General features: G+C 46.6%; 1 protein-coding gene across 5 annotated transcripts in view; it reads right to left on the minus strand.

Annotated features, from left to right (window-relative positions):
- LOC119179712 (japanin-like-RA2) overlaps positions 1-12,798 on the minus strand; it is a 354,550-nt gene that overhangs the window by 274,034 nt on the left and 67,718 nt on the right. For 4 of the 5 annotated variants that reach the window (XM_075869258.1, XM_075869257.1, XM_075869254.1 and 1 more), the window contains one exon: positions 1,816-1,854. The exons of the other annotated variant lie outside the window; for it this stretch is intronic. In XM_075869258.1, coding sequence (XP_075725373.1) covers positions 1,816-1,854 — 39 coding nt within the window. The remainder of the gene's footprint in view (positions 1-1,815; positions 1,855-12,798) is intronic. 5 annotated transcript variants of the gene reach the window in all.

Below are 12,798 nucleotides of genomic sequence, written 5' to 3' on the forward strand. Positions count from 1 at the left end.
CGTAGGTTGCTGTGGCGTATCGGAGCCATACTTCTTTGAAATTTCAGGGGAGTCACGAATGCGAAGGGCTTCCGTAGCCTGCTGTGGCGTAGCAGAGTCATACTCCTTTGCAAACTCCGAGGAGTCACTAATGTTACGTGGTGCACTGAGGTTGTTTTCCGCTGTACCCAACATTTGAGCCATCAGGTTCGATAGAATCTGGGCCAAGGACTCACAAATATTCCCAGCGATGCGCTCCATTGCCTTCTCCACTGCCTTCTCAATCGCTTCCGCAATAGGGACAGAGAGAGCTTCCATTGTTGGCATATTACGAGCTGTAACACCGGCGTAGCCTTGTGTTCGTGCTTGTATTTTAAGTGCTGCTTCCTTGCGTGAACACCGTCTTCGTTCTACTATCTCTAGAATTTGCAGTTCACGTACCTTTGCCGAACAACAAGAGCTATCGGCCGCATGAGCTTCACTACATAGGCAACACTTTTCTTTATCACTCAAACAGTCGCTAGAATTGTGACCTTCCCCACATACCTTACACCTGACCGCTGACCTACAACCTTTCATTGTGTGACCATATCGCCAGCACTTTATGCATTAAAGCGGACGAGGAGAGAGCGGCTCTACTCTGTAAATTAAAGGCCAAGCCTTAATTTCTGATGGTCGGACTGATCCCGCAAAGGTCACAATTACAGACTCAGTTGGTATTTTGTTGTTATCAACCACCCGTCCACACCGATAGACTGAAATAGCACCTGCTGGCGAAAACAGCTCTAGTACTTCGGAGGGTGGCATGTTGGCCTCGACGCCTCGCACTAGACCTCGGGTACATGCTAAATGAGAAGGTATGAACGCGCTCACCGGCTGGGATGCAAACGTTGAGCACTTTAGCAGATCTAAGACACAGGACTGGTCTGGCGAAAAGCACAGTGTGCCTCCTCTGCCGAACTGGCGGACCTCCGTTATGGACTGGTATTGGGCCGTCACTGACCGTAATTCCGCCTGAATGATCTTCGGGTTTTTCATCCGAATGATGCCGTCATTGTTCGGGACTAGAGCCACTGGAACCGATGATATTCCGTTGCGCAAAAAAAGATCCACTGGCACCTCCTTTGGATCCGTAGAAGCAGACCAAAGAAAAGTCCCTGGCCCTGGCGAAGATAAGGGCGTCTTGTCTTGTCTGAACTGCACGAAGAACACTGATCAAACAACTATTGCAGTATAAGAAACGATGGTAGATCAATTAACCAACAACAGCTACTTAATTCTTGGCCACACCCCGAGAGCAAGCTTCAATGGCTAGAGCGGGCCACGGCCACGGCGTGCTAGATCGTTGGACCTCGGGGCATCCTGAGCGTCTTCTTCTTATCGCGTCTTCTTCTTATCACACGTGCCTTGTCCCGCACCTTAGTCGTCGTAGTTTTTCTCGAATCCTCAAAACGGGTGTGTACCAGTAATATTCAACTGTTATCCACCTTCCTCTTGAGAGATATTGGCAACCTCCTATTCCTCATTTAGGAATGCATGCTGCGTGTGCTCCGCCCCATTTTTATGTTTCTAGTTGCTTCAATTTTGTGGTTTGGCGCCACGATGTACCAATGTATATTTAGCGCTCAGCCACCTCTCTGATAAAACATTTAGCTTTCGTGTTATAGTGAGTCCTAGGATGCAGGAATGAGCGACATATATTAATAACATTGCTAATCGAACATCAATATTGAGCACATCTACTGCTGAAATAAATGCTACTATTCATCCAAATTTCTTTGAAGAGGCTTGGTTTTAGCCACTTGTAAGTAGATAGAACATCGCTGGGCAGCTTACCTGGGCAAAGGGAGAACTCCAAGGCCATCTCTTTAGAAGCTGTAATGACAAACATCATAGTAAATACTGTGACAATAAGGACCTGGTTCTTTTTGATTATTAGAGTTTGCCTTAGCCACAAGGCTGTATATCTTGTGTAGAGAAATTTTATTTATTTTTTAAAACATACTGCCAATCCCTTACGGGATTCTCGCAGGAATGGCATAGACACAGTGCATGTCAGAGATTATCAAGGCATGTGGGGTTACACAGTCGGTGAAGTATAGTACGCATTATACATTCTTCATTAAATAAGTATTAACAAGGAACGCATAAATTTCACAAAAGTAACATACCATACAGGTTTTGATATAATAACCTCTTCATTACAAATCTTTTCAAAGATTCATGGTTTAGTGATAAGATGAAACACAAATGAGTTGATACACACATTAACTTAGTGATAACAAGTTATAGTCACATCGTGTCCCAGTTATTGAGTTGCCTAGAAAATTCCAATCCCTTGTTGCTAATGGAAAGAAAGCATACTTAAAACAGTCTTTGTTGAACCAGTATTCTGATAGCTTTTGGGGATGTTTTAGTCTGTCACACAATACTGAATTTGGTACATGTGAAGCTAGTGCGACGGCCACGAGCGCATCATAAGTGTAGCATGTAGTTATGTTGTTACATGACACGCATCACATGATTATCATGCTTGCACTAGTCACATACCTTTGTCGTCCATTCACGTTCCATCATATGAAATTCATTTCTTCATTTATTTATTTATTTACCTATTTTCGATACTGCCAGTCTCTTACGAGAACAATGCAGAAGGGCATCAGTTCTTGGATACACAATGCAGTTTCCAGTTTCACATTTGTACAGCGGTATATTTGTCGGAATGTCTGAGAGGACGCAGTGGCAGAAATGCATGAATAGCCTCAAGGCCTTTGCAAAATTCAATAGGTACATTTTTGAAAAGTAGGCGTTAATTGCATACAAACACTGAATAATCGGTACATAATGAAAATGTTTGTTATCTAGTACACATTACAACAATAGTTGTACAAATACACAAGAGCACTGGGAACAATAAACCAGAAAAATACACACTCAGGTAACTTAGAACCAGTTACTGCACCCAGAAAAACAAAATACTTTACGCGCAATTGAACGCGAACATTTATTCCACAGAAGATAACCGCTAGTAGAAAGACAATACAACACTAGTTGTACACAAACACAAGAGCACTGGAAACGATACACCAGAGAAATACGCACTTTGACAACTTAGAACCAGTTACTGCTACCAGCAAAACAAATTCGTTTACGCGCAATGGAACGCGAAGATTTATTCCACAAAAATAGGCGCTAGAAAAAACGATAATACGAATCATCAAAAGAGAAAAAAAATAACTGAAAAATATTTGCAGAACATGCCCTCGGTTTTTGAGGTGAACTCTGACAATGATTGTATACTGATACTTGAGGAATCTAGAATATTCCATTCTCTTATTGACCGGGGAAAGAATGAATGCTTAAAGCAATTGTTGTTAAAAGCGTATTCTGTAATGGTGAACGCATGTTTGTGTCTTAGTTCTCTGGGTTCTGCTAGGGAGATGTATTTTGATGCATCGATGCGGCTGCGGTTGTGAAGCAGGTTGTGTAAAAATTTTACTCGTGCCAGTTTTGCTCTTGTCACTGGCGCAAGAAGACCGCAAAATTCTAAAAAGTTAGTGGGCGATGTGATGCGCTTATACTTGTGGATAAACCTTACGGCCTTCATTTCTACCCGTTCTAACCTTGCGATGTGAGTGGCATATTGAGGTAACCAAGCAGTGTTGGCGTGCTCTAAAATTGGGCGAACGAATGTTTTGTAGTTTAAGCAGAGCTTGTGTCGATGCAAGTGGGAGACGCTTTCTTAAGAAAAACAGCTTGCGCAAAGCGGCAGTTGTGACGTTATTTATGTGCGCTACCCATCTCAGATCGAAAGTGAATGTGACACCGACATATTTCTGCAGCGCGACTCTTTGTAAAGATCTGTTGTTTATTGTGTAAGTAAACTCAGAGGTTGCCTTTTTTCTGGTGACCGTCATACAGACTGTTTTTGTTAAGTTTATTGACATTTGCCATTCTTCAACCAGTGAACAATTTTTCCAATGAACTATTTAGTGCCTTGTGGTCATCGCTGTTTTTAATTTCCCTGTAAATAACGCAGTTGTCAGCGAAAAGCCTAATTTTGCAGTTTATGTCTGCTGTAACGTCATTTATATAGATAAGAAATAATAAAGGCCTAAGAACGGAGCCTTGGGGCACACCTGATTTTACAGAAGCCGTCCCTGATAATGCGCCTTCGTAAATCAAAACTGTTGGCGGTCGCTAATGAAATCTTTTACCCAATTCGTAATCTCGTCACCACCTATAATATTTCCAGTTTTAAAATCAGTTTGTTATGACAGACAGAATCAAACGCTTTCGATATATCAAGCAGTATTATATCTGTTTGGAAACGGTTGTTTACACAAAGTGAAAGATCGCGAACAACTTCAGTAAGCTGGGTTACAGATGGTAACCCTTTCCAAATGCCGTGCTGGTGCGGAGACAGAAGTTTCTTATTTTCTAGAAAGACAGGTAAATGATTTAGGAATATATGTTCGAGTATTTTGCATAACGTACTGGTGAGCGATATTGGTCTGAAATTAGAGGGAACAGCTGTATCTCCAGTTTTGTGTATTGGAATAAACTTCGCTACTTTACAATCAGATGGAATTTTAGCAGATTGAACAGATTTGAGATTTATAATTCCCATGTATTTAGTGCACCACTCTGCATATTGTAACAGTAAATTGTTGGCGATATTATCAGGGCCGCATGCTTTTTTGTGGTCTAAATTCAGAAGAAGGTTAAAAATACCCTCATCACCTATAAGTAATGCTTAAATTGGCTTTCCGACAAGCGGAAATTTCGTGTATGTGAAGCCAGAAAAACGGCTGCCAGGGCACCATGAGTGTGGCTTGTAGTCATTATGTCACATAACACGCACGTCATGATTATCATGCTTGCACCAGTCACATACCTTCATCACCCATTCGCATCACGTAACGCCAAATTTGGTATACGTGAAGCTAGCGAGGTGCCCGCAAGCGCATCATGAGCGTGACGTGTATTCATGACTGATGACTTACGGGACATGCATGTCATGATTTTCACGTTGTCTGTCGCTTGTCTTTGCCATGCAATCATGTCATAACATACCAGTTTTGCAACATGACATGTGAACAAAACCACATGAAAGCCTGCTTGATCAGGAAACGTAAATCATGACTTGTATTTCATGATTTTTGTGTTACGACTAGTCAAGTATATTCCTAATACAGTCATGTTATGCCATACCAAATTCAATATCCAAACCTATAACCAGAGCTAAAAGTCGTAGGCGCCTAGATAGCTAGATAGATAGCTAGCTAGATAGATAGATAGATAGATAATAGAAAGATAGATAGACAATAGATAGATAGATAGATGGAGAGAGAGATAGATACACTGAAAGTCGCCAAAGTTCGCTGAGAAATGATTCGCATTTAGTAGAAAACGAAGAATTTGAGGCGAGAGCCGAGAGAGTTTTCAACTGAGTAGAACGCAAGTTTTTTGCGCTCCCGTCATTTTCTCCATAGTAACTCCATGCTGTTTTGCGCGCAGTCTTTTTAAGTGCTACAGATGTCACCACATGAAAGCCGTAACACGAAGGCAAACAAAGGAAGCCGCTCAGGCATTCTCGGCATCAACATTGGTGCCCACTCAGCAGCAGCACTAACCACGGAAGTCTGCACACTTCAAACACAAACTCAGATCTCGGAGAACAGCTTCCATGACATGGCCAACCTCACCTGCAGCCTCCAAAGGAATATAAGGTGGAAACCGGTTTTTTCGCCCCTAGAACCACGACCGTGGCTTCCTGCAAAGAACGCCCTCCCCGCCATTCATACTAGAATAAACAACACCATCTGTTCTCATCTCCCGGTCCCAGTAGCAGCCTAGCTAATGGCGCCCTCCCCAAGTTCTGGCGTACCTCCAAGCGCCTCTCCACACCCTCATCGGCGCAGCCAAGAACTCCAAGTCATTGGAGGTTTAGTTCCAAGCGAGCGGGCGGCCACCGTCATTAATGACTGGTCGGAAAGAAGGCCAACTTCCTGGCTGTGGCGAAGGACGTGATCACCGCTTTCCTCTCGGGATTTCCTGCCCCCAAACATGCGCGAGTGAACATCAAACGTGACCTGGAGGTGCTTTATACGTACGCCCCCACCAATCTACTCCAGATCGCGAGATGATCTGTGAGGTACAGATCCGGCTCAAGCAACTGAACCTGAACACCTTTGTCTGAATCACCTGTAGGAAGACATGTGGCGTTTTGTTTTCCACAATTTTTTATTTATCTCTGCTATGGCATGGACGTCCACAGACGTTGTCGTTTTTGCTGGCGTCTTCTCTTGCCTAGCTTGAACACGCGGAACAGCTGCGGCACAAATCTTCGCCTTCTTCGAGACGCTGACGACTTGCCTTAGCCCCCCTCTCTCTAGCGAGGTTGCCAGTGCACGAAGGAGCAACCCCTATGAGGAGGAGGAGAAAAAAATGGCAGCATACCACGGAGTGAATGATGGAGAGTGGGGTGAAGCATTCGTCCGTCCGTTAGTTCTTGCTTCCGTCTGTCCATGCGTTCGTCTGTGTGACTGTCTGTGCGTCCATCCGCCCGTCCGTGCGTGCGTCTGTTGGTGCGTCCGGCCCAGCGTTCGACCATGCATCGGCCCCTGCGTCCGTTCATGCGCCCATCCATGCATGTCTGTGTGGCCGTTCGTCTATCCATTCAAGACTCCAAGTACCACATCTCGTATCTTTTCATGATATATTCCCCATATAGGAGCACGGCCATTAAGCGGACATTTCAAGGACTAAACAAGAGGTGGCACACGCACACTTTCTTACAGCTTGCTCTTCGGGTCTACTTCCCACCTTTAACCACCTCAAGTTGATGGTATATACGAGTTCACTTTATTCATGGCACTGCGGCCCGACGATCGCTAAACCTTTCTATATCCAAGGAGGTTACGCCCAGCGAGTATAACGTAGCAACCTTTTTCTGTCAGATAGTGCTCAATGTACATGCCAGTGGCTGCTAATAGAAAATGAGGGACAGGAGACTTCGGCTTTTACTTTCTTACGGCTTGCGCTTCGTATCTACTTCCCACCTTTAACCACCTCGAGTTCATGGTATATACTAGTTCATTGTATTCATGCCACTGCGGCTCAACGCTCGGTAAACCTTTCCAAAACTAAGGAGTTTACACCCAGCGAGTATAACGTAGCAACCCCTTCTTGTCAGATAGTGCTCAACGTACATGCCAATGGCTGCTAATGGGGAATGAAGGACAGGAGCATCCGGCTTTTAGTTAACGCGCACGCAGGAAACTTTTTATTGTTCAACAAAGCACAGGAGAAATCTCCCACCGGCACCACCTTGCAGGTCAAAGTGTAACACTGGTTACACACTACGTCTACGACTACGAGAAACAAGTGGGTGCCGCTATAAGAGCTTTGCCCCTAAAACTTTATTACAATGATTTGAAGTTTGGAGAACGCAGGCTCCTGAACCCCCGCACGATCCCACTGCACTCAATTATTCATTTGGTGGTGGTCTATAACGCTGGCGGACCGGTCGGCAGCCATTGTCTGCTCAACCGGGTCCTCTGCACGCAGTAGGGTCTCCAAGTTCTGCCAGGTCTTGAGAAGTTCTAGGGCCCATGAGGGAGGATCCGCCTGGCACTTAGAAATGATGTGCCTAGCAGAAGCATTAGATTCAGTCTAGAGAGTGTAAGCTGATGTTAGGAAAAAAGTGATAGTGCGATAAAATGACAGAACGAAGAGTGTGAGTCTAACTGGCACCAAAGGGTGGCTTGTCTGTTGCTGAGTTACTTTTGCGATGGAGGATAACGCTGACACTGCCCTATAGGCCTGAGTCAGCTCGTTGAAAGTGTGCGCGCGCTCTTTCAGGAACCCGGGATTGGAGGCCGCAAGTGCTAGGTTTAGAGTACCTCGGGCTAAGTGATTGGCGGCCTCGTTTCTACGATTTCCGGAGTGTGCAGGCCCCCCGGTCAACTCCACATGACGGGGCGGGGGCTCGGCGGGGAGTCCAGTTTGCAAAAAGCAGGGACGAGAGGTCGGCGTCGCGCGAAATTCAGAATTGTGGTTTTGGAATCGTATAAAACATACCCTGCTCCCATGTTAACGTATGTAACTGCGCGGTAGTAAACACGGACGACAAGAAGATACAAGGACAAGCGCAGACTATCAACTGAAGGTTTATTTTTCACAAACCACATATATATGACTGAAACAGAAACAGAAAACACGAAAATCTACAAAAAATGATGACTTAGCACTTAACAATCGACAAAACGTGAACGTTTGACAAAAGCAGATTCAAGGACCATGTGCGCCACTTGCCAGATACCGTAGCTCTTTATCTAAAAGAGCTAACGACGGTTTGCTGACGCAGTGTTCTGGTTCCCGTGCCATTTTTTCCGCTTCGACGATCATACGGGTATGATCGTCTTTGTGCCTGAACATTACGACCGTGCTTTCGAACTGCGCAAGGCAGCCACACCTACTGACGTGCTGAGCTAAAAAGTTACATACGTTGATCATGAATCACCAACTCGCCCAATCGTCCACCCATGTTAACAATCGCTAAGCCAATGACAGCTTCCTGTGCAGCTTTGGGGGAGGTGTCCTGAAGAAGTGTGTGTTTACCTATTAGGGAGAGTGTGTGATCCAGAATGGCAGCAGGTTGTAGGTTCTGCTATTGAGAAGTGCGTTCGTCTGGTTATTGAGGATGACCAGTAGTCTTCGAGGACGGCGTCAGTGTCGAGGAAAGCAGGCTTTATGCGGCGTTCCTCAGGCGACCGGCAGAATCAGCTATGTCCAATGGTGATATCGGTAACGTGTCGAAAATCTGTCCAGGAAGCATTAGGTAGTGCCAAATACAAGCTCAGTTGAGGAGCAAGACGCGTACGTACGTATCGTGCAGCACAGGGCGAGGAGGACAAGTGGTAGTTGCTTCATCTAGGGTATCAATGCTTGGTAGGCCATGAGCGAAGCTTTGAGTTGGCGGTGAAATCGCTCAAACATGCGATTCGATATCATGTGGTAGGCCATCGTCTTTATGGGGTTTACACCAAGTGTGTGAGACAAAGTGCGGAAGAGCGCGTAGTCAAATTTCTGACTTCGATCTGTTGGGATGGTCTTGAGAACTCCGTAGTGGCTGATTTATACGGTGATAAGTCTATGGGCGATTGGCTTTGCCGTGATGATGCTGAGGGGTAGTGCCTCAGGACACCACGTAAACCGGTCTACGCAGACTAACATATACCGGCTATTTTGCAATGGCGGGAAAAGGCCTACGATGTAAGGTTGCACGTGACCTAAGCGCTAGTCAGGAGGCGTGAAGGCACACATTGGGCTGACCGTGTTGCACTAGACTTTGGCTAGCTGGCACTTGAAGCAAGCATGTGTCCAGCGGCGGACGTCGATGTTTATTTGAGGCCATAGATATCGCACTGTAATGAGGTGTTGAGTCGCACGTATACCGGGGTGTGACGAAACATACAAGGCGTCAAAGGCTCTGTGGTGAAACGGTGCTCTAACGTAAGGGCGAGGACAACCGAAAGAGATAACGAAAACGAGGTAAGTCTCTCAGACTGGAAGTTCGATATCTTCGAACTTGAAGCGTCGAAGGCTCCGTGACAAAACGGTGCTGGAACGTAAGGGTGAGAACAACCAGTAGAGATAATGAAAACGAGGTAAATCTCTCAGACTGGAAGTTGGACATGTTCGAACTTGAAGAAGTTCTCTTAAACTCACAACACCTGAATATATCTCATGTCCTGTTGTGCAGTAGCCATTGCTTCAAAATCGGCTTGTGGGCGCTGATCCATAGTTGAGTTGATTTATATTCGGGAAAGTTCGTCAGCAACGGGAACAATACGTCAGCAACGGGTCTTGGTCACTGATGTGCCGGATATTACTCGCGAACTCCGATATGTAGGCAAGCTGGCGGATCTCACGTGGGGTGTGTCCAGAGTTGGTAGCGGTCGTTTGGCACGTAAGCATCTTGTGGTCGTTGAGGATATGAAACTGCCGACCTTCTAGGAAGTGTCGAAAGTGCGGGACAGCCAAATAGGCCGCGAGTAGTTCGCGACCGAATGTGCTCAAACGACGCTCGATCTGTGAGAGCTTCCGTGAAAAGAAAGCGACCGGCTGCTAAACTGAGTCGACCAACTCTTGCAAGACTGCTCCTATAAAGACGTCCAAGGCGTCCTTTGTGAGTGACGTGAAGGCGTCACTCTTTGGATGAGCGAGGAGCAACGCGTTAGCCAGAGCTTCCTTGATGAAACTGAAAGCTGTCTCTGCATCGCTTATCCAGAAAATTTAAGCGTTGCGCTTCGTTTGGTCAGATAGAAGTGCATTGAGTGGTTGAAAGATGGCAGTGTCATGAGGAATAAACCGCCGGTAAGTGTATGCAAGCCAGACGATTTCAAGTGGTTTCTTCGTAGTTGTTTGTTGTGGAAGCTGCAATATAGCTTAAATACGCAAGGCCGGTGGAGAGATCCAACGCGAATTCACGTGATGGCTAAGAAAGTTCAGTGAAGAAACAGCGAACTTGCTCTTTGGTCCGCTGACGACAGGTGCTTATTTGCCGAGACGTGTGAGAACCTGACACAAAAAGTTAGTAATCTTCTCCAGTGGTACTGAAGACAAGGATATCGTTGATGTACGCGAAGCAGAAACTCAAACCACTAAGTACCTGGTGCACAGACCAATGAATGGTTAGTGTGGCATTTCGTTGACTGAAGGGCGTACGCATGCATCCAAACATGCAAAAAGTTGTTATTATGACAGTCTTCGATACGTCGGGAGCTTCAACAAATATTTGGTGATATGCCTTTACTAAGTTAATTTTGCCGAATACTGTGGAACCGTGCAGCAATATTGTGAAGTCCTGTATGTGCGCTATCAGATAGCGGGCCGGTACCGTCTTTTTGTCAATGGTGCCGTAGTCACCACATGGTCTCCAGTCACCTGAGGGCTTGGGAACCATGTGTAGTGGTGACGACCAGGCACCGGAAGAGGGGCGGACGTATGCGAGTTCAAACATGCGCTCGATTTCTTGCGCGCAATCGTGTTGCGATCGGAAGCGAGACAAAGAGCACGTGCAAATACCGGCGCTCCTACTGTCACCATGTGATGAGTGACATTGTGGTGTATGGGGCCTTCAAGAGATTGAGCACGAAAGAGGTCTGAAAGTTCTTGCAGAAGCATAGAGCATGGCGGGGAGACTTTGGCATAAGCTTGCACGAAAAGCAAGAGTGGTAAACTTGATGTCACACCTTCCTTGAACTCTGAGGAAGTTCTCAGAATCCACGAGATGGCTATGTTGTAGGCTAGGGCAAACTTAAATTGGTAAAAAAAATCCACACCGATGATGGGTACATGCACGTCGGCGATTAAGAAGATTCACCATAACGTGCGTCTCAGGCCGATGTCAAGCGTAACAGACCTCTGCCTGTAGGTCTGTATGGTCGAACCATTGACCACCGTGACAGGCAGCGAGGTTTGGCATCGTTAGCGGTCCTCTAACGTAAGAGGAACAACAGAAACTTAAGCAGGTGGGTCGAAGAGGTAGGTACATTCATGATGCTTTCCGTGAAGTGGTATAGGCGGCTGTATGTCGGGCCTGAAACACTGGCCACCATCGGTGCTTGGCCCGTGCGTTTCCCGCAAACTGGCATAGCTGTTTGCACTGACGAGCTCGAGCTCCGTATCGTTGGTGGTACCAGAAGACGCTAAGAGGCAGACTTGGTGGTCTTTCATGGCTTTTGCACCGCTGTCGTGACGTGTTATGGTGGCGGTCTACCCAGAGCGCGCTCAGTTCAGAGGACAACAGATTCACCTTGCGGTTGAGCTTCTCGTTAGCTTGAAGAAGGTGGTACAAGTGGTCGTCGCAGACCGGCACAGAGGGTAGATTCACGTGGCGTCACCATTGCCGATGCGGACGGGGCACTGATATCCATAATCTTGTCGGCCATTTGAGCTAGTGCATCGACGGTTCCTGTAGACGATACGCTCAAATCCATCCGCACCTGCTGCAACAGTCGCTGTAAAAAGAGTTAGCGTAGGATGAATGCGCCCAATGCAGCAGAGTGGTCCATAATCAGGTGTCGCATGCAACGCACAAGCTCTGTAGGCATTTGGTCGCGGAGTTCTTCTGAGGTCAGTAGCTGCTGCAGCCTACGCTGTTCCGATTCGATTGTCCAAAGTATGAGCTCATTGGTAAGGGTGTAGAAGGGGTTGTCTGGAAGCGGAGAACGCAGAATGTCTCTTACGATGGCAATGGTTGCAGATGGTAAAGCACCGATAACATAGTCGTACCTCACTGTTTGCGACGTTACCCGGTGCTGTCGGAAGAGTGGCTCGACGCTCAGAAACTGGAGTCCTGAGTCTGCCTGCCAAAACTCTAGGAGTCTGTGAGTGGCGAAGACAGGATCAGGTTCTGTGGGATTCAGCGTTGTGTTGCTATGGCGAGAGGTGTCCATGGTCAGCCGAAATAAATGGGGCTGAAGGCCGTCACCATACTAACCGAAGAAGCTGAGCAGACGAAGAAGAGCAGCGGCTGTGGCATCCAGCCAGCTTGAATCAGATTTGGCCCTGACGCTTGGTGCATTGACAAAAATACGAGTATGCGCACGTTGCCGCTTGAAGTCCGGGTCACCACTTGTAAGAAGACGTTGGGCATTTGGTTTTCCACATTTCTATTTATCTCTGCTCTGGAATGGACGTCCATAGTCGCTGTCATTCTTGTTGCCGTCTTCTTCTTTCGTCTGGCTCGAACACGCGGAGCAGCTGTGACACAGCTTCTTCGTCGTCTCCGAGATGCTGACGGCTTGG

Source organism: Rhipicephalus microplus, chromosome 7 (genome assembly GCF_043290135.1).
Source record: "Rhipicephalus microplus isolate Deutch F79 chromosome 7, USDA_Rmic, whole genome shotgun sequence".
NCBI lineage: Eukaryota > Metazoa > Arthropoda > Arachnida > Ixodida > Ixodidae > Rhipicephalus > Rhipicephalus microplus.